Source organism: Barbus barbus (genome assembly GCF_936440315.1).
Source record: "Barbus barbus genome assembly, chromosome: 37".
NCBI lineage: Eukaryota > Metazoa > Chordata > Actinopteri > Cypriniformes > Cyprinidae > Barbus > Barbus barbus.
The window spans coordinates 10,070,877-10,093,032 of NC_136715.1; the positions used below are offsets into that span (position 1 = coordinate 10,070,877).

Here is a 22,156-nt window from a genome sequence, read left to right on the forward strand (position 1 = left end):
GCCACCTAGTGGCTCTCCTCCCACTCACTATTCATCCATCCATCCATCCATCTATCTATCTCTCCATCCATCTATCTATCTATCTATCTATAATAAAAAAGTAAAGAAAATGACAGTTTTGAGTTGTTTACTTGTATCAAGTCGAATTCAAAGGTTGTGAGATGATTCTTACAAAAATGCCATTGACAAAAATGTATTACGTTACCTTGAACAATACAAGATTTTTATAATATATAAAGTGCACAGGTGCTTTGACTCTTTCAACAAATTCAAATATATATATAAATACATACATAATTGTATTTCTAGATATACTGCACATATTGGTAAATTTACTCCCAATGAGAATGTATTTGCTAAGTTATATAAATCAGACACTGCAAACATATAAAGGGAAAAACATTATACAATGTATTACCAAAACAAAACCATTATGGCTCACAGCTATACTTAAATCAATCTCCCAAACTCAGTTTTCTGTTAAAGCTAGTTATTTTCTGAGGTCTGCTTTGCAGCACAAGGCACAGTACACAGTAACACCACCAACACCAACAGGATGACGCTTTGTTGAACTGCTGATTGTACTAATTCTGATCCCTTTTTCAAGTCAGAAGATGGTTTCAAACAAGGTGTCAAAGCAGATTGCAAGTGGCTGAATGTGATCGACTGGATGCTGTGGTCTGTGCTTCACTGCTAGAACTCTCTGGCTCTCGAGTCTCTGGGATTTGAGGGGGACCGTGAGTTGCTGGCTTGGCTGATGTGGTGATCTCTGCCTGATTGCCTTTGGTGGAAGCTCTCTTGAAAAGAGAAAGCTGAAAAAGCCAGGTAGGAAAGAAGCCAAACAATGGACGTTACGCACGATTATGGGTATATTATAAAGATTCAAATGTTTGAGTGGTTAAATACCCTGTTTCTGGAGCTAGAAAGAGTCTTTGGCTTGTCTTCTGTAGCACCATTCCTCTCTGACTGTGTTTCCTCTTTTATAAGAGTAGCAGGATCAGAATCTTCAAAAAAAAGAGAAAGACAGAAAAAGCTGTTTATATAAGCAATTTGCATTGCTATTATGCTCTTAGAAGATATATAGAATGTAATATAAAAAGGTTATTGCATGTTTTTATCTCACAATTTTTCTTGCAATTGTGAATTATAAACTAGCAATCCTCAACTGTTTTCTAACTGTTTTCTCAGAAAGGTCACAATTGTGAGATGTCAACTCTCAAATGTCAAATAAGCTTCCCTATATACAGTAGATGACCTCAAAACTAAAACTCATTTTGGTTTTCTGTATAGGAATAGTGAAAATGAAAAAAGGATGCTAAAAAGTAAAAAACACTAACCTTTTTTTGGTCCATCGAGGACAGATGCGTCTTTTATTATCTGCTTTTTCTGTAGGAGTAAGAAAATAACATCACACAAACGAATCGAAGCAATGCTGCAGTTGTTTACTGATGTGACGCTAAATCATTATGTTCATGCATAATTAGTCGAAATGGGATGAATGAAGGGTTTCAGGGAACCTGTATGTCTGGCTCTGTAATGCTTTGCTCCTCTTTTCTCTTCTCATCACACTTTTCACCCTCTTCTTCTTCCTCTAGATGCTCTTCCTCATCTTCTTCATCCTCCTCTTCTTCGTCATCATCCTCTTCTTCATCTAAATATTCTTCCTCCTCATCTTCTCCCTCTACCTTTCCATTCATCTCATCAGTCCAGAGCTGGAGAAATGGATGGTGGCCATGCAAAAAATGAAAAACAAACAAACAAAAAAAAAAAACGACACAATCAGTGACTAAACAGATGACTGTGAAATGCAAAAAGAGGGTTTAAGGCACTAGAGTGGCAGGAGAGGGTTCATGTGAGTTGATTGGTATTTGTAAAATTAAAACTAGCTAACAAACTACATGTATAAGCACACACACAAGTACAGTGAGTAGGCACATGAACTAGGGATCTATTTAGGAGGGGCACCTCTACAGACATAGTACATAAAGAGGGCAGCCTCACCTGTCCGATGAAGGATTTTCAGTACTCTGCCTGATTGCAAGGGCTTTGCAAGTTGGCGATATCTCAAATGGCTTTCTATATTTGCATATTTACAATTCAAATTAAAATTTGCTTTGTAAATATGTTATATTCTGAAATTCTCAGGTACTGCATGATAGCTTTCAATAAACAGTCATGTAATGTGTATTTTTCTTCATTTAATCCATACAGAATTTTGTCTTTATAAAGATATATAAAATAGCACATAGGTATTAATTTAAAAATGAATGCAAATAGTTGAAGTAAACGAAAACTTTAATTGGTTATTATACGTAACAAATAAAGTTCACAGAACAAGCACAAGTGCAAAATTCTAACTAAATGCTACCTACCTAATGACTAATCCTTGAGCTCAGTTTTTTCCAATTATTTTCTTCCAGTCATACAGATTACAAGCTGCCATTTTAATATGGTTAGGCATCTGACATAAAGGCAGAAGATTGGTCTATAATTTTGTATTTTTAAGAATTTAAAGTGGGGTGTTTCAAGGTTACTGACAAATCGAGCACATTTGTTAGTAAAAGAACATGGCTGTCCATTAGATAAATCCTAAGGCACATCATGAGTCCTTCACTATTGCCTGGGCATAGTGTAAACAGTTTGCAAAATAAATCTAATTAAATGAAAAATGTGAAGCAATACGTTTAGTAAGATTGTCATGGGCGAAATTGCAAGAATAATAATGGTGGGGGGAAAAACAACAAAAAACATGACAATAGCAAAAACCAAGAAAGAACACAAAAGGCAAACATGAAACAGCAAGCTCATTAACTCAGAGAAATAAAAATAGGGGTTGAGGCTGCTGAATTATTTTAGCTTGAGGTATTGAGGTAGAACATCATCCCAAAACTGCTTAGACTCATGGGACTCATCATCTGACTGATCGTTTTGCGCTCGGCCCCGTTTGGTTTTTGACTGCTGTTTTGATGTTTTCACACTTGACTTTGGTTTGGTGGATTCAGCCGCTTTGTCGCGTTTTCTCTTGACCTTCTCCTTTTCCTCTTCATCACTTTTCTCTTGCTCTTCTTCTTGTTTGTTCTCCTCTTCTCCCTCCTCATCCTCTGCCTCTTCTTTCTCCTCTCTTCCTTCAGACTCTTCCTCCTCTGCTTCCTCTTCTTCATGTTCTTCCTCATCATTACTTTCTTCTTCTTTCTCTTTACTCTCCTGTTCTTCTTCCTCTTCATTTTCATTCTCCTCTTCATCACTCTCACTCATTGCTTCATCTTTGTCACTTTCACCCTCCTCATTCTCCTCATCCTCCTCTTTATCTTCCTCATTCTCCTCACTTTCCTCATCCTCCTCTTTATCTTCCTCATTTTCCTCATCCTCCTTTTCATCTTCCTCACTTTCCTCCTCTGCTTCGTTTTCACTCTCCCCTTCATCTTCATCATCTTCAGTCTCACTCTCCCGCTTTTCTGAATCTTCCTCCTCTTCTTCACTAGTTTTTTCACCATCTTCATCCTCCTCTGCCTGACTGTCACCTTCCATTTCCTCATTCTCACTATCTTTCTCCTCTGACTCCTCATCCTCATCATCTTCATCTGACTCTTCCTCTGACCTGTCACTTCTGCTCTCTGTTTTTCCCTCCGATTCTTCTCCACTCTCCTCCTCTTCTTCCTCTTGACTTGTTTTGCTTTCACCCTCATCTTCTCCACTCTCCTCCTCTTCTTCCTCTTGACTTGTTTTGCTTTCACCCTCATCTTCTCCACTCTCCTCCTCTTCTTCCTCTTGACTTGTTTTGCTTTCACCCTCATCTTCTCCACTCTCCTCCTCTTCTTCCTCTTGACTTGTTTTGCTTTCAGCCTCATCTTCTCCACTTTCTTCTTCACGGTTTCTACTTATCTCACTCGTTTCCTCTTCCTCATCTTCTATTCCACGACTCTGCTCTTCCTCAGCTTCACTCTCAACATCCTCAGTTGCCTCACTTTTACTATTCTCCTCCTCTTCCTCACTTTCCTCATCCTCACTAGAAGCTTTGATCGTGGTATCATCATCATCATTTGCTAGGGTCTTGTTCTCACTTTCCTCTTCTCTGTCATCCACTTCTTCGCTCTCTTCGTTTTTGTTCAGCAATCCCTTGCTTTCTTCTTCTCTGTCATCTACTTCCTCACTCTCATCTCTTCTGTTCACCGATCCCTCGCTTTCTTCCTCTTCCGATTCCTCTCCTCCCTCCTCCTCAATTCTTCTATATGTTCCCACCTCAGAATGAGCCTCGGTTTTGGACTCGGTGCTGGTTCTTTCCAAGTCCCTGTCTGAAGTTTCTGGTTCTGCCTTAACATTGATGGTGACGGCCGTCTTCTTGGCCTCTCTTGTCTCCTCTTGTCCTGAAACCTCAAAAGACTCACTCAGGGACGAAACGTCAGACAGAGTTCTCTGTTTTGAAAGAGGTTTTGGCATTTTTTGGGGTGTAGACTGGGAAAGGAACTGACTGACTGCTGTATCTCCAAGTAAACGAGCAGAACCTCCCATTCCCACATCTTGGAGAAAAGATGTCACCTTGGTGAGAGGATTTTCCTTCATTTGCTCTGACTCGGATTCAGATTTGAAGGCAGCTTCTGAGATAATGGTAGAGCCCCTTTTTTTGCCCTCTGCTAGCAATTGGCTTTGTTCCGCTTTTGATTTTTTAGTCTTCTTTGTAGAAATTTCTTCTTGGCAAGAGGACTGTTGTGAAGTAGTGGAAAGCTCTTGCACTGTCTTTTTACTTTTTGAATCTAACTTTTTGCTCTGTGGGACAAAACCTTTGGTTTCTGTCTTAGCAGTGTTCATTTCACCTTTCATCTTCTGAGCTTTTGGTAAAATCTCTTTTGAGATCTTCTTACCTGTTGGGTCTTGGTCCTTATGTGTGGTCTGTTCAAGATATTGTTCAACAACTATTATGGGTTTCGTTTTTACTTCCCCCATAACCTTTTGAGACCGACTACTGACTTCCAATGGACGACCCTTGGGTTTTGTTTTACCTTCTTGGTTTGTTTTTATACTTTCTTTTGACTTGTGAACAACCTTCTCACTTTCAGCCTCTACCTTTGAATGTTCCTCAAGTATCTGTACTTTATTTCCAACGTCTTTTCCTGTAACTCTATCCCGTGACTTCATCAGCTGTTTGTGTTTGGGCTGAAAAGATTTGGATCCAGTTCTGCTTATGTCTGTCCCCATTCTTGTGTTACTTCCTTCAGTTTGGTGATGTGCAGGCTTTCTGTCCTCCAAAGCTATAAGTACATTTTCCTTATCTTGACCATGTCTCTTAGGGCTCTTGTGGGGGGTCCCTGACCCAAGACTGTCTCCGACTACTGAGCTACCACTTGAACTTTTAAGTAACTCAGTCGGAAGAGCTTTGCGAGCTAAAAGCTCTGCCCTCTTTCTATAAAGGGCGGGGTCACCTCTTGGCTTCCCCTTCTCCTTACCGTGCTCTTTCACAAGCTTAACATTCTTCTATCCCAGGAAGCAGAGGATAAAAAGAGGGAAAGTGTTAGAGAAATTAATGAACATGCAGAGCAGGCTGAACGAGAGCAGAATGAGCTTTAAAGCTGCAAAGTAAATGAGAAGAATAAGTCAATGAAACAAAAAGAGAGAAAACATAAGCAGAGGTCTAAAAGAGTGCAGCCCTTTGAAGAATAAACTTCTTATTTTTTTGCTCCTCGACCTCTGTTTGACCATCTAAATGGCAAATTTCTTGAACAGCCAGGTGAGCTCTTACCTTCTCCATAGGAGACAATGCTAGAGTCTTATGGCTAGGGTCCATCTTCATTACATGAGTCTGAAATCAAAGAAACTTTCACATTAGACTTGGAAGCTTTATGTCTTTTATATTAATGGTTCTCAGCAGGTTTTTCTACATAACTCTTGCATAGATCTTGCATAAAATGGCAACCCCAAACTATTAAATTAAGACCACAAAACCAGTCTTAAGTGTCAATTTTTCAAAACTGAAAAAGCTGAATAAATGAGCTTTCCATTGATGAATGGTTTGTTAGGATTGGACAATATTTGGCTGAGATACAACTATTTGAAAATCTGGAATCTGAGGGTGCAACATTTTTTTGAGAAAATCGCCTTTAAAATTGTCCAAATTACGTCCTTAGCAAACTATTAAATTAAGCCTGTATTTAATGTAGTCTGTGCCATTTACTTTTTCCGTTTGAAAGGCTATTTATTTTTCTCTCCTAATTATTCATCATTATACAGTTAGTTCTGTTTGCATTTAGTATTGTGTTTTCCTGTGACCTGTCCGATCGGTTGTAAACAGTTACTGTGCCACACTTTTTTACCTTATGTTTAAAACCAGCAGCAATTTCTCATGAAAAATTACAATAAACCAAATCAATAAAGGTCCAATTCTACTTATTTTTCTATATATATTGTATAAGCATGCATGCTTCTTTAATAAGTAATAGTATGCTTCTCCTACCAGGTTTAATAAGTCAGTGGTTTCTCCAAGGTCTTTTACACTCTCACTATCCTCCACACTGCTTCTGTCATCGAGAGACTTTTCTCTCTTTCCGGAAACTTGTTGAGAGAGAAGACATAAAACCTGAATAAGACTCAATAATGTACATTACCATTCCAAAATTTAGTAAAATAGTTTTTACTGTGACTTTAGAAATTGTATGTGTCCAGATGTGTGCTGAATGTGTGCTAAATAAAAAAAGAAATCATACCAACCCCAAACTTTTAAACAATAGTGTAAATTAACAAAATTACACATTCTTAATAAATGAAACCACAGATATGCCCATTTAATACAGTTTTTTTTTGTTTGTTTTGTTTTTTGTTACTTTTGAGACTGTTGTGAGGGACCTTTCCCGGTTGTTTACTATGAGCTTGATGGATCTGGCTGGGAACAGATAAAGATCCACCCAGGGCTGGAAGTGTTTGAAACATCTGTCCAAACTGATCTGGTGAACACTCCTGCAGAGGAAAAGCAACTCACCTTAGATTCCATATTTATCTCATTTATGTGATTATTATTCATCTTAAAATACACTGCCCCTAGTCCAATTTATAATCAGTTGCACTCATTTTGATCCATCAGGATCTACCCACCCGTTCTCTGCGTCTGACCCGAGCCGAGAGACTCCTGTGTAGGGTGGTCTGACTTTGTGTGTCCCCCAGTAATTCAGTATAGGATTTCTCAAAGTAGTCTTCTGTGACGTCATCCTCCTCCAGGATCAATTCCTCCGACCCTTCAGGCCTGGGCTTTGCCAACACAAGCATGTGACACCCACCACAAGTAACCTGAAAAACATACACAGTTTACAGATGCCGTGAAATCAAAATAGGAGTTGTGTGGCTTATATTGATCTGTATGTCACAACAAAACACATTTACATTAGCGTTCAAAAGTTTGGGGACAGTAAGATTTTTTAATATGTTTTTGAAAAAGGTCTCTTATGCTCACCAAGGCTGCATTTATTTGATCAGAGTACAAACTGTAATATTGTGAAATATTATAACAAATTAAAATATCAATGTAATATTTTAAAATATATTAAAATGTAATTTATTCCTGTGATGGCAAAGCTGAATTTTCCGCATTTTTACTCCAGTCCTCAGTGTCATATGATCCTTCAAAATCAAAATCAATCAAATATGCTGATTTGATGCTGACATAACATTTTTTATTATTATCGGCGTTAAAAATAGTTGTACTGGAAATGCAGTATTTTTGATTTTTTTTTGAAGTACAGAAAGTTCAAAAGAACAGCATTCATTTAAAAACAGAAATCGTTACTTTGTAACATTTTTGATGACATGAATGTGTCCTTGCTGAATAAAAGTATTAATTAAAATAATAATAATAATTTAAAAAACTTTTGAATATTTTTTTCAGTCTTTCTGAGAAATGAATGATAAATTCAATAAAAGAATTAAAGGGATAGTTCACCCATCTGATAGAAATAAAATGTATATTGTATTATAAAAGGTAGATAGGCAGTGATACGTACAGAATGTACATAATAGTCTAGGAATCTTGGACACAGGGTTGGTTTGAACTGGTTGGTGAAGTTCTCTTCTCCAAGCCCCAGCTTTCCATGTCGACCATCACCAAAGGTGTACAAAAGGCCGCTGTCTGCAACCAGCATGTCAGATTTTTATAAACAAACAGAACTGGCATATGTTTTAGAGAAAATTAAATCATATCAAATGTATTACAGTACATAAAGAATGTTATCAGGTGGTTTTCTGTGCATGTTTTACCAGTAATCAGCGCTGTATGGTTCTCTCCACACTCCACACGTTTAACTCTGCCCCTTCTGAAATGTTCAACCACTCTGGGTAAACGTGACTCAAATATGAAAGTGCCGTGACCGAGCTGTCCAAACTGACCCAGGCCAAACGAATACACCTCGTGCTCTGCGTTACCAGATGTGCATAACATTCAGTCTTCGCAAAAAAGAAAGACAAGACAACAAAGCAAAATATGTTCTCCTACCTGTAAGTGCTACTGTGTGTCCTCCTCCACAGGATACCTGTAGCACCTTATCAGAGATGCCGGTCACCTGTTGAGGCACTTTATGATTGGCCAGCTTCTCTGTGGACAAGCCCAGCTTCCCACTGTCCTTTTCTCCAAATGTGAACAAGGCCCCATCTACTGCAAGGAAGTAGGAAGGTCATAATGAATAGTCCAAAAAGTGGAGATTTAAAATGTTATGCAGGTATTACAACGAAACACAATTAAATACAGTTCTTAAATCACCCGGCTACATTTAAGAAGTATATCAAATATTACTCATAAAAGAATAATTCAATATTATGTCGTTAAATTTGTATTAAATATATTAATTTAATAAACTTTTTAATATTATGCTTTATTATAAATTAACACTATTTTATTTAATATTATTATTGTAACGAGTATTGTATATTATAATTCACTAAAATAAGAGATAACATATTAGAGTCAAATTTATTAAATTAAAATTTTTATATTATTATTTTAGAATTTGTATTTACTTACTTATTTAAAAATATTTTATTATATTTAAATTGAGCCCGCCAAAATTAAGATGTTAATTGTGTGATTTTTTTTTTGTTAAAAATATTTACAAATATTTACCGCAATGTATTTTTCAAAGCCTATTAAAAATAAAAATAGGCTTTAAATTATACTGTAATGTTAAATGGCTAAAATTAATGGCTAAAATTGAGGAAAAAAATGCCTTTAGACATCATCAACAGCATTGGTATCATTGATACTTAGTAAAAAGATGCCATTTATGTTGTTTCTCCATTATTTAGAGATTCAGTGCGAAATTATGACAATATAAATATATTAATATGTGATTAATCACAGAAAAATGTGATTATTTCATTTTTTTGATCAATTGAAACCACTAATTTAAATATAATAAAATATTCACGGCTAAATACAACTTGTGAATGTTAAGTATAATGAGGTAGCAGTGGGATACGTACCAGTAACAAAGGCAGAATGATAATATCCACAGGACACCCAGGACACTCGTTTCCCCACAGAAACCTCCCGAGGAGTCAGTGCATTACTCTCCTTCCCCAATCCAATCTGGCCCTCTGAGTTATCGCCCCACATATAGAGCCTGCCATCCTCTGAGATGACACCGAGATATTGTTACATTACTGTTAATATTTGCTGCTGCATCTTATGCATGTCATATTACCCCCACATGTTTTTGGCAATAGGCTCTGTTGCTGTAAGGCAGATGGAACAGAACTCTTACGCGTCAGGGCAGCAGATGTATTGGAACCAGCAGCGAGCATTTTGACTGGTCCATGTTTGCTGAAGAAGTCCACCAGGTGGAAGGAAGTTCTGTCATCACAGTCACCAAGACCGAGCTGCCCTTCATTATTCCCTCCAGAAGCATACAGGTTACCACGGGCTGCACAGTAAAGAAAACAACTATTTTAGGTAAGGATAAATCAATAAATGTGCAAGTATTTAGCACTTTAAAAAAAGAACAATTTGGTGTCAGAATTTTTTTTTTTGATCATATAATCATATTCTATTTTTATTCTCATATTCTATTTTTATCTCGTATCTATTTTTATTTTATTCTATTTTATTTCCATATATGTTTACTGTACTTATTTTCTATTTGTATTTTTGTAAACTTGAGGTTTTCTTAATTTTGTTGGGACAATTTGTTGGACAGTCGTACAATACATTTCACTACATGTCATACTATGTATGTATATGTATGTGACAAATAAAATTTGAATTTGAAATTAATAATTTTATTCAGCAAGGATGCATTAAATTGATCAAAAGTGACAAATATTTATAATGTTATAAAAAACGATTTCTATTGCAAATAAATGATGTTGTTTTAAACTTCTATTAATCAAATAATCTGTAAAAAATGTATCACTGTTTCTACAAAACCAAAAAAAAGGGGAGATACATGTTTTCAACACTGATAATAATATTAATTGTTTCTTTAGCACCAAATCAATATATTCGAATGATTTCTGAAGGATCATGTGACACTTGGGCTGCTGAAAATTCAACATGCCATCACAAGAATAAATTACATTTTAAAATATATTAAAATAGTAGTTTATATTATAATAATATATCAATAATATATTATAATAATAAATAAAAACATCCAGACTTTAAAATGGTAATATAGATTTAAAACTATTTTAAAAAATAATCCTAAACATACTATTTTTTTCTTTTTAAAAGTAATGTGTAATTTTTGTTTCTATATTAAAACCCATTTTCTTAAAACCGTCTCATTAATTCCCAGAGAGTTCCCTATGTTGCCCTGTGGCTCTTTTAAAACACTGCTCTGTTTACTTCTTACGTGTCAACTTCTGGCTCGACTAATGGAAAAATAAATGAGTAAATAAATGAGAAAATATGTACATAATTAAGATGAAAGAGAAAAAGACACTGACGTACTAGACTCAAAAGCAACTATTCTGTCATGTTTGCAGAAAACTTACATGTATAAACAAGTGTGTGAGTTCTTCCACAGGCTGCAAGCTTCACTCGCTCTGATTTTAGGGCTTTAAGAAAACAAATACAGTCTGAGCATGTCAGAAAAATGTTGAATGCAATTTATTCTTGCAAAAAAAGTAATATATGTATATATATATATATATTGTGTGTGTGTGTATGTATATATATATATATATACGTATATATATTTATTGTATACACACACAAACACAAACACACACACATGGTCATAATTGTTGGTACCCTTGGTAAATATGATCAAAGAAGGCTGTGAGAATTAATCTGCATTGTTAATCCCTTTAATCAATTATTTAAAAATTCACAAAAATCGAACCTTTCACTGGAGAAAAAGAATTTGAAATGGGGGAAATATAATTTTGAAATAAATGTTTTTCTCTAATACACATTGGCCACAATTAACGGCCCTTTTATTCAATACTTTTTGAAACCTCCATTTACCAAAATAGTACAGGAGTTTTTTCCTATAATGCCTGATGAGGTTAGAGAACACCTGACAAGAGATCAGAGACCATTCCTTCATCCAGAATCACTCCAGATCCTTCAGATTCACAGCTCCATGTTGGTGCTTGTTCTCTTCAGTTCACCTCACTCAATGGCCAAAGCAGAAGCTTGGTTTTGTGCCCAGTGACCCATTTTTGTGTTGTTTTTCAGGTTTGTGTTTGGATTATTGTACGGTTGGAAGATCTAAACCTGGCCCATTATAAGATTTCTAACAGAGTCAGTCACTTTTTGATTTTTTATCTGTTGGTATTTGATAGAATCCATGATGCCATGTGTCTAAACAAGATGTCCAGGACCTCCAGCAGAAATATAAGTCCACAACATTAAAAACACAGCAATATATTTCATTGTACACATGGGGTACTTTTAATCCCTGTGTTCACCAAACCCATCTTGAGTGTTTGCTGCTAAAAAAGTTTTTTTGGTTCATCTGACCATAGAAGCCAGTCCCATTTGAAGTTCCAGTCGTGTCTGATAACTGAATATGCTGGAGATAGTTTTTTGGTGAAAGCATTATTTTTTTTCTTGTATATTTCTTGAAGCCCTCCCAAACAAAATGTGGTGATGTAGGGGCTGTTTGAACATTTTTTTAAGGTTTTCTGACCCTGAGACTCAACTATTTTCTGCAAATCTCCAGCTGTGATCCTTGAATAGTCTTTGACCACTCAAACTCTTCTCCTCACCGTGCATTAGGGCGATATAGACACACGTCCTCTTCCAGGCAGATTCATAACATTTTCTGTTGATTGGAAATTCTTAATTATTGCCCTGATGGTGGAAATGGGAATTTGTTTAAAGCCACTTTCTAATTTCTGAAGCTCAGTTATCTTTTGCTGCACATCAGAAATATATTCATTGGTTTTTCTCATTGTGATGAATGATTAAGGGAATTTGGCCTTTGTTTTCCATCCTATTTATATTTCTGTGAAACAGGAAGCCATGGCTGAAAATTTCATGTTCATAATCACACTGGTGTGCTCAAAATTGTGAATATGAACAGGAATATATTTCAGATATATTTTACTCATAAGAATTTCTAGGGATACCAGTAATTGTGTCCAACATGTATTTGAGAAAAAACATATTTCATAATGATATTTCCCCCCATTTTAAATAATTTTTCTCCAATGAAAGCTTAGATTTTTGAGATTTAAATAAAAGATCAATAGGATTAACAATGCACATTTATTTTCACAGCCTTCTTTGATCATATTTACCAAGGACCCCAACAATTCTGCCCACGTGTGTACATACATACACACATACACACATATATATATATATCTTTGTTTGTTTGTTTGTTTATTTATTTATGTATTTAATTTGAACAATTTTGCTAAAATACTGAAAAATTGTACTTCTCTCTGCTTTCCAGATTAATGCAGATTATGGACCACTCCAGATTGGAATTAAGACAATCGATGGCTTTGTCTTGAAAAGATCTCATTTTGTTACAGCTACTTAGCAACATGTAATTTTGTGTATCAAACAATTTATTATTGCTGAATAATTCAAAATCACTCATCTTTATTACCTGACAAATATCATACCCAAACAGCTAAATGTGTGTGACAGCATGGGAAATGTGTCTGTGCAAGTGATTAATCAGATGTGGATGGCAGAAAACACTCAGTACTAGGGCTGCACGATTCTTGCTAAAATGTGAATCACGATTTTTCTCCATGGGAATTGAGATCACGATTCTCTTACACGATTCTCATTTTTTCAACCAAAATGTATTGCACTCAAGTACAACCCCCAAAAAAAACCCACAGGACATTCAGTATAATAAAGTGCTGGAGTAAAAAAACTTGTCTCTTTTCTTTATTTTAGACCCCTTAAAGTGAATAAATTTAAAGCTTTAAGTTGTTGAACATAAGAGAACATTAACAACATTTAACAATAATAAATAAAAATATTCACACGGGGTGTCGGCGTCAACGCCTCTCGTTTACTTTGAATGGAGTGACGTCAAGCGTTGCCAAACTGAATTGTGGGTCCCTCGCGTCGCTTCACTGGCATTGCACGCGGCAGAAGTTGAAAACTTTTCAACTTTTCAAGCGCCAACGCAGGCGTCAGCCAATCAGATCGTCTTATGCAAATACCCTAGCGCAGACGCTAGCCAATCCCATTCATGCAGCACCAGAAAAGTATGTGATTGGCTGTTATCACTATGACGGCGTGTCAGCACCATGGTCAGCACCAGAGCGGTTGATAAACAGAGTTGCGACACTCCCATAGGCTTCCATAGGAACTTAGGAATGCGGAAGTAAAGCGTGTCATGGAGCAGCCAATAGTTCCAAACAACCGATAGTTTCAGCATTGAAGCCCATTCATTTCCGTGCTTCTCAAGCACAGTCGCCAGAAAGTTGAGGAAATTACAGCATTTTTTTGACATTTTAACGCATTAGTTTATCTCTCGGAAATCTGACCAGTAGTTGTATTTTATGAAACGTTTTATAGTTAATGTTTATTTTTAGATAATAGGCAGTATATGCTATATTTGCAGTTAGATAACGTGAGAAACACCTTAATAGCGATCATAACCAGATGCTAGTTGTTTTACATCTTTCTGTAATCTTTCTCTCCCTGAAGGAAGTTGAATTAACCCCATTTATTTCAGTATCTTTGGAGCATTTTCACTGGTAAATTTATTAAATAACTGCTTTTTAAAATATTTTAACGCCTTAGCTGACCTATTCTTGAATAGTAATTAATAGTGGTATTTTCATGTCGTCAGGTTTAATAATGTTTATCGTTAGATAATAGCTAGTGAGACTATTAGATTTTTATTATATTATTATAGATACACTAGCTACAATAACTAAACTAGTTATCATAACTGTATTAAAATGTGAATAATAGATGACCATAGATGAAGAAATATATATTAATACAATAACACATTTTACATACTAATTAGATTTCTTATACTCTTTAAATAAGCATAATTTATTTCATCATTAGTCTGCACATCCACAGGAATAAGTGTAAAACAAAAACACACAAAGTCATGCCTCAAGTCTCCAATCTTTATTAAGCAGTTTACACTATTTATACTTTGCAAACAAAGAAATGTAACCGCCTTATCCTGTGTGTTGCATTGTACTATGTTTTTACTCCTCCATAGTTAAACCAGAAAACCCATTAATATTATTTCCATTAAACTCCACAGACAAACGTTGTTACTTTGTTGTTGTCTGACCCGATTAATCCCATTCAAACCTATGGACAGCGCGGAGCTGTTTGGAACTATTGAGAGCTCCATGAACCACGTGACCGCGCGGCGGCGAGATCAAAGCGTGTCGCAACTCAGTTTCTCAGAGGCTCTGGTCAGCAACAAGCCCTCCGTCAAGCGTTGATGCTGACGCCCCGTTGAAGCAGTGATCATTCTGCGAACTCGCCTATAGACTCCGTTTAGGCCTGCCGCCTTGTTACACGTCACGTGAGTGACAGCGGAACGTGGCCAACGAGGGAGAGGAGAAAAGTGATCGAGATTTATGATTGATTGGTGAATTAATAATGTTTTGTTACTGTGTGAGTGTGACCAATAACACATGAATGCAGTGTGATCTGAATGCAGGGAAATACACGGAAGTGAATCGCCGTCATTTAGAAATGAAATCGCATTTATGTATGAATCGAGATCGCGATTTTTTCCCGATTAATCGTGCAGCCCTAGTCAGTACTGCTCTCTCTTTGACTGACAGCCTGTCCTACCTTTTACACAAGTGGGTTTATTCACAGTGGTTTTTGTTCCGAGGCCCAGCTGTCCCCAGTTATTGCTGCCAAACATAAACAGCTTCCCATTTTCTAAACACAATAGCGACAGAATGAATGCACAAAATGATGGAATAAGACTGTACTTACCAATATCCACCACTAAAATCATAAATCATACCTGTCACCAGTGCTGTGTGCTCATCTCCACAGACAATTCTCAAAGGTACATCATTTTTTAACCAGAATTTACTGGGGGCATTATCTGCGAATTTACTCTTTCCAAACGTGAAGACGGCTCCGGATTCTAAAACAAAAACAGAACAATGCAGACAGATTTAATGTCGCCATCTTGGTGGTTTATCTTTATGTTGTTAACAAAAACAAGATGTGTTCGTTTTTATACAGTATTTCGCCATATTGCGTTGTAATTAACGTTATATGTAATGATTTTAGTGGAAGTTTCTGGTTATTTGTATATATATATATATATATATATATATATATATATACAGATATTGATATTGTTAAAATGAATTGTTTACTTCATAGAACAGAGAGAGAGAGAGGCGTGACCACGTGGCGTGGTTGCCTTGGCGACAGGTAGCCACAGGCGTCAATGAAAGAGCGGGACATAGTGTTCAGTGAATAAAATACAAAACAAGCAGCCATTTACTTTTATAAACCCTGATAAATATAGTATTAGCAGTGCATAAAAGCAGTTAAGGCATGTTTACATAGTACATCATTCTCTTCCACTATGAAACTTAGCACCGTTATATAGCCTGCAGGCTAATCATAAACTGCCAATAGAGTTAAAGAAACACACGTGTCGCAACTGAAAATAACAAAACAGTTTACACTAATGCAGCACATAATATTTTACCAGGGATCTCATCTTCTGTTTCTCCGGCCATCTCCCCCGACTAATCAGCTTATTTACGCTGGGCTCTATGACCAAGAAGTTTCTAATATGACAGAATGTCCGCTTTACATGTTCTTCCGCGTTGAGCTGTCACGTGTTACTCGCTTCTTGAACTGGTTACTTGAATTCGATAAACTTTAGGCGATATTTAATTGCTTCCTGTTCAAGTTTATTCGTAGAGTAAATATACTAAATATTGTATGTATACCTTTGATAAACATTAGATATATTATAGGCTGTATGTCTTAAATTGTCTTTTTAAATGTGTGTGTGTGTGTGTGTGTGGGTGTGCTTGTTTATGCTAAATTGTGGGGACCAAATGTCCCCACAGGGATAGTAAAACCTGACATTTTTTGACATTATGGGAACCGGCCTGCGGTAGTAATAATAATAATAATAATACGTAGTCATTCAAAAAGATAAAGTAACTCTAATTTTACAAAACACCATAATTTGCAAAAACATTTGACTTCTGTAATTATGTATGTAGTGCCTTCGAATAGCTTTCACCGTCGTTTCCATATTAGAGTGGAGTGGCTAGACAGCGTAGAATCTCTAAATAAACGCCTCTTCCGGTTCAGTCTGTAAACAGTGATCTCATCGCTAATCTTGCGCCGTCTTCCTTTAGCAGAAACTCCCAGCATGAGCGGCGCGCAGTCTCCACAGAAATGACCGTGAAAGCGAATGTTTATTTTTCATTGTCCCTACGATCCGCCCGTTCTTTTGACATAATCATGAGTAGCTGGGGATCTTTGAGTTAGCCTGGAGCATGCTAGCATGCTTCTTAGCCTGTAAAAGGGGCAAACAAGCAGCTGCCTGGTGCAAGCTGCTGTAAAGTGTTTTTCATTGGGGTTTCTGCTTGGAGAATAATGGAAGGCGTGCTTTACAAATGGACAAACTATATGACAGGTAAGAGTGAATAAGGACATATAGACAGACACTTGAGCTGCAGTCAGACAGCCCTGCAAGTAGCACAAGATCTGTCTCATGAGAGCTGCTGATGTGTGAAACTGTTGTATTGTTTCTTTTCTAAAATAATTTATGCTATCCGAACGTCCTTATTGAGTGAGAGTATTATAGCTCATTATGTCCTATGTCAAACTTCCCGTCGTGTCATGTGATGTTACATACTTTAGGTTCAGAAAGTGTAGAAGTTGCTTTTTGGATGCGTTTTGTCATCTGATAATACTTTGTTTTATGACAGGATGGCAGCCCAGGTGGTTTGTGCTGGACAATGGCATTATATCATACTATGATTCACAAGATGATGTGTGCAAAGGTAGCAAAGGCAGTATTAAGATGTCAGTATGTGAAATTAAAGGTGAGATTTGAGATCGTATATCTCATCTGCAAAATCTTCCTTCCATCCATATGACAAATTAAACTGGTTATTGTGTAATTTTTGACTCCCTCGTGTTTTGCTCCAGTTCACCCAACTGATAACACTCGCCTGGAGCTGATCATACCAGGAGAGCAGCATTTTTACGTGAAGGCAGTGAATGCAGCGGAGAGGCAGAAGTGGCTGGTGGCTCTGGGAAGCTCCAAAGCTGGGCTCATTGACACTAGAACCAAAAAAGAGAGGGGTGGGCTTTTATTTATTTTTTTTACTTTTTTTATTATGCTCTTTAGCCTTCTTGCCATAGCACACATTTCAGCAAGATTCAACAGACTTTAAACTATTTGGTTACACATTAAAATACTGATCATAATTGTTTTTGATCTACACAGATGTTCATAAACTAATATTAGTTATAATTATTAGTTGTAATTTTTATAAACTTATTTAAAAAAAAGTTTTATTTAGAATGTTATTTATTCCTTAATAATAACAACAATTATTGTATTTTATCATTTTAATTATAGTAATTAATAGAACAAGGTTTAAATAATAACAATATTATTATTATTGTTAACAATAATAATTTCTAACAAAATACAAATTTTTATTTAGTATTATTATTAAAATAGAAAAATTATATCTATATATTTATACAATGTCTCAAGCATTATCTTGTATTTATGTACACAAGTAAAAATAAAAAATAAAAATCATAATTTAATCAAAATGTAAAATGAAAAAAATAGATTTAAAGGGATAGTTCACCCAAAAATGAGACTTCTGTTATTATGTTCTCACCCTCATGTAATTTCAAACACGTAAGACCTTCGTTCATCTTCGGATCACAATTATTTACTTATTTTTTGGTGAAATCCGAGAGCTTTCTAACACCTCCATAGACAGCAATGCAACTGACACATTCAAGGCCCAGAAAGGTAGTAAAGTCATCTTTAAAATAGTCCATGTGACATCAGAGGATCAACCGTAATGTTATGAAGCTACAGAAATTTTGTGTGCAAAGAAAACAAAAATAAAGACTTAATTCAACAATTCTTGTCTTCCGTATCAGTCTTTGACATGCCAGCATTCTAACATAGAACTAGAGGAACATAAAGGAATGCACACGTATGTGTTGTGGTACTGTCATGAATGCATGTTGAATTCTGACATGGAGAAGAAATTCTTGAATAAAGTCGTTATTTTTGTTTTCATTGTGCACAAAAAGTATCTTCATAAAATTAAGATTGAACCAGTGACTATTGATGTCCTTACTACCTTTCTGGGCCTTGAACGTGGTAGTTGTGTTGCTGTCTATGCAGGCTCAGAAAGCTCTCGAATTTCATCAAAAATATCTTAATTTGAACATATGTCATTCCAAGCCCGTAAGTCATTAATGATGGAATTTTAATTTTTGGGTGAACTATTCCCTATTGTGCATCAGTAATCTTGACTGCTAAGCAATATCAAGGCCCATTAACAGTTGCATTTCCTCTCCTAACGGGTTTTTGCAGAGTTAACAGAAACCACAGAATCCCTTAAAACCAAGATGTCAGAGCTGCGCTTGTACTGTGACTTACTAATGCAGCAAGTGCACACTATTCAGGAGTCAGTGGAACAGGAAGGAGAGTTGACGGTGGCCAGCACTGAGGTTAGCTGTTTTTCATTCAAACCACAGTAATCATTGCAATTATTGCAGTTGGGTGGGTGTGATATAAAAAGATTATCATCAACTCTTTTAAACCGAATCATCGTATTTTCTGCTGTTTTTCCCAGACGAGGAACGAGGCGTCGTCATTACTGAGTGCCACCTGTGAAACCTTCATCAAAACACTGGAAGAATGTATGAAAATTACTAATTCCAAGTTTAAGACTGATATGTTGCAATCCAGTCCGTCTGATACCATAATGTCCCCTGTGTCCCCCTCTCCCGTCCAAATGTCTCGGGTAAAGACACAAGCATAAATCACATACAATTTTCTATTTTTATTAGTAGTTCCTATTTCTATTAGTTTGTATGGCATTTTTTATGGCAAGTTATTAGGGTGAATTTTACAGACATGCACAAGTCATGTTTGACCCCAAAATCAATGGAAAAGAAAGAAAAAATAAATAAAATTTAACATGAAGGATATGTAGCTTGTTTTTGACTCTTTAGATTGTGCATTATTTTCATGACAATTAAATTAATAAATCAAATGATTAAGTACATTTTCACCCCATATTGTGATTATCTCAAATATTGTTCACATTATTGTAATGAGAATATTTTTTTACATCACAGTAATGAGAACTGGAGGAAAATATCCCTATTTTCTTTGTATTTCTTTCTTTATTTTATGATTTTGAGGAGAAATATGACTTGGACATTATTCTTTGCTCACTTACTTGCTAGTAAAATGTGTGATATGTTATATATATATATATATTTAATAATATTATAGTATTTATCAATATTTTGAATAAGCTTTTAGTTTTATATTTTCAGTTTTCATTTTAGTTTTAGTAATTTTGGTACTTCACCATAAAATTTTCTTTCTCTCTTTTTTATTTATTTTTATTTTGCTTATTGTTTAGATGAAGCGCTCAATCAGCCATCCTGGCACCTACAATTATGAAAGGTACAAAATGTTTACACAACACAGACTTCTTGTTTTTGGTCCAGACAGCTTATGCTGTTATTTTCTGAGTGCCTATAAATACAGGTGCTGTTTTCCTTCAAGGTCGAGCTTGCCAAAAGAGAACATGGCGTTGCAGAAGTCCTCCCAGAGGCGGACGCGGACATGCTCCGATACAGAAGCTCACAGCGACAGAGGGGCCGAGGAGACGGACCGTAAGTCTCACAGACACACACACACATTAGTATCTGACACTGTGCCCACACACAGAACAAATTCAATTCCTGAGTCACCTAAGCCTTTAGTTTGCACCAGACGTTGTTGCTGGTGCAGTCACTGAATCTTGAAGCAACTAATACTGTTAATGGAGTCCAGCATAAAAAAAGTTATCCCTGTGCCTCTTATTTTTCACAGGCCTGATGTTCCACAGAGCCAACATTAACGGTGACTCAACTCCAAGTATCCCAGAAGAGGTTGGAACGAGCACAAAGTTCTTGTCGGAAACTGACACTCCGGAATCTGACCTTTCCCTCTGAACCACGTGAGACGGCTTATGAGATGGGGAATATAAGGAAAACTAGTACTGCTATGCAGTCAAAGATTGCAGCGTTATATACAGTAGATTTTACAAAGTATTGTTGTATTTCCTGATGAAGAAGAATTCGGTGGCACTTTATAAAAACAGATTATGAAGAAAACGGTAGTCTGATTTGAATGTTTATACTCTTCCTGGTATTTTAAGATATTTGTTTGCCTTGATGCTAAGATGTTTTTCATTTTTTGTCATAAATGATTATTGCTGTATCCCTTCAGTGAAGAGTTGAAGATGTTTGTACTGGATTTCTAACGTGTTGTGCAGTTGCCTTTGTTAAATGGGAACGTTGCTGTGCCAAGGGGTTGTGCATACGTGCTGACATTGACAGTTTGGTTTTTTTATTCACTCGGCATGCAATGTTATTCATTAGTTTATGCTGCAGAATACATTTATTTATTTTTGTATGTCTCTAGAATTTTCCCCCCAAAATTGTTTTTGCCTTAAATCTTCGCATGGAGGAATTTGATCCTTTAATTATTGTAATGTTTAAAAAAAAAAAATATTAAACAGCTGTAGCAAGATAATTATTTATTTTATCTCCAAAAATCTAAGTGGGTTTCATAAGTATGAGGGTGTTTTTAAAATGTTTAATCTCTGTAATCATGTTTTATCGAACACAGAGGCAAAGAGAGAATTAATAATACAAATGAAAAACTTTCATGCAGTCCATGATGACTTGACTTTTTTTTTTACTCACTTGGAAATCAGTGTTGTTTACGAATTTATGATGCAAAACACATTTACATAATTATTTTCATATGTAACTAACTTTTACTCCTGAAAGTTGTTTCTTCACTGAAATGTGATCTAGTAGTTTTCGTAAGTATTAGTTACACTTTTTTTTAATTAGATATCCACTGTAATCATGTGGTAGAGGTAAAGGGAGCATTAATAGTATTCTCATTTTTATTTGAGAGAAAAACAGATTGTGTGTTGTTGTTGGTCACAGTGAATAATTAGTTCCCATGTTACCTAACAGACAAAATTTGATCGTTATATAGCAAACATATGTTTATCTACCTCTGGTCATCTGTGTTTGCCATCTGATTTCCACATGAAAACAGTTCATAATAAGTGATTAATTTCTCTAGAGGGAGATTAGCTTTCTTCGGGGGTGGTTCTACTGCTGGCCATCACCAGCGGGCAACCAGCAGGTGCAAATGAGGCCGGGCCGCCCGAGGAGCACTGGGAATCGATGTAGAGACTTTCCTTTCCCAGATGACAAATTTGTGTCCACAAAGTAGAAATCCCCCACTGTTTCTTGGAGAGCTGGGAAAAACAGTCATTATACGCTGCACAGAGCACGTGGTACTGTGAGTTTTAGATTACGGCTGTTGATTTGTGTTACTGGCCCTTTGAATGGCAAGCTTGAAATTCAATCTTCTTAACATTGGGTTTAATTCGGTGATGTTGGGCTAAAGTATCGAGCAGAACTTGGTACTCATGCTGTCTGAATGAA

The 22,156-nt window shown here is 36.1% G+C and overlaps 2 protein-coding genes across 3 annotated transcripts; one reads left to right on the forward strand and one right to left on the reverse strand.

The window, feature by feature from the left end:
• Window positions 1-110: 110 nt before the first annotated feature.
• Window positions 111-16,198, reverse strand: LOC306857282 (X-linked retinitis pigmentosa GTPase regulator-like). 2 transcript variants are annotated; one of them, XM_079397147.1, is made up of 17 exons: window positions 16,110-16,198; window positions 15,405-15,530; window positions 15,224-15,316; window positions 10,966-11,028; window positions 9,735-9,893; window positions 9,454-9,603; window positions 8,471-8,629; window positions 8,236-8,391; window positions 7,983-8,107; window positions 7,081-7,272; window positions 6,813-6,945; window positions 6,446-6,543; window positions 5,735-5,794; window positions 1,518-1,712; window positions 1,338-1,386; window positions 907-1,004; window positions 111-812 (listed from the first exon to the last, which is right to left on the reverse strand). In XM_079397147.1, the coding sequence occupies exons 1-17, from the start codon at window positions 16,138-16,140 to the stop codon at window positions 633-635; spliced, it is 2,067 nt and encodes a 688-aa protein (XP_079253273.1). In that variant the 5' UTR covers window positions 16,141-16,198; the 3' UTR covers window positions 111-632. The 2 variants fall into 2 exon arrangements, with proteins under 2 accessions (XP_079253273.1, XP_079253274.1); XM_079397148.1 differs by having other exon boundaries at window positions 8,471-8,626; window positions 16,110-16,192.
• A 515-nt stretch (window positions 16,199-16,713) lies between these two features.
• Window positions 16,714-21,361, forward strand: LOC306857283 (pleckstrin homology domain-containing family A member 3-like). The gene is made up of 8 exons (XM_079397149.1): window positions 16,714-17,057; window positions 17,353-17,469; window positions 17,576-17,731; window positions 18,999-19,135; window positions 19,261-19,431; window positions 20,062-20,105; window positions 20,208-20,317; window positions 20,517-21,361. The coding sequence occupies exons 1-8, from the start codon at window positions 17,018-17,020 to the stop codon at window positions 20,636-20,638; spliced, it is 897 nt and encodes a 298-aa protein (XP_079253275.1). The 5' UTR covers window positions 16,714-17,017; the 3' UTR covers window positions 20,639-21,361.
• Window positions 21,362-22,156: the final 795 nt, after the last annotated feature.

Excerpts from the sequence above, each read along its gene's own strand:
- LOC306857282 (XM_079397147.1), bottom strand. The coding sequence starts at position 16,140 with ATGGCCGGAGAAACAGAAGATGAGATCCCTG. Across the intron at positions 8,108-8,235 it reads CCATACAGCGCTGATTACTG|ACAGCGGCCTTTTGTACACC; the intron begins GTAAAACATGCA and ends TGCTGGTTGCAG. Across the intron at positions 6,946-7,080 it reads GGGTCAGACGCAGAGAACGG|GAGTGTTCACCAGATCAGTT; the intron begins GTGGGTAGATCC and ends TTTCCTCTGCAG.
- LOC306857283 (XM_079397149.1), top strand. The coding sequence starts at position 17,018 with ATGGAAGGCGTGCTTTACAAATGGACAAACTATATGACAG. Across the intron at positions 19,136-19,260 it reads TGACGGTGGCCAGCACTGAG|ACGAGGAACGAGGCGTCGTC; the intron begins GTTAGCTGTTTT and ends TGTTTTTCCCAG. Across the intron at positions 19,432-20,061 it reads CTCCCGTCCAAATGTCTCGG|ATGAAGCGCTCAATCAGCCA; the intron begins GTAAAGACACAA and ends CTTATTGTTTAG.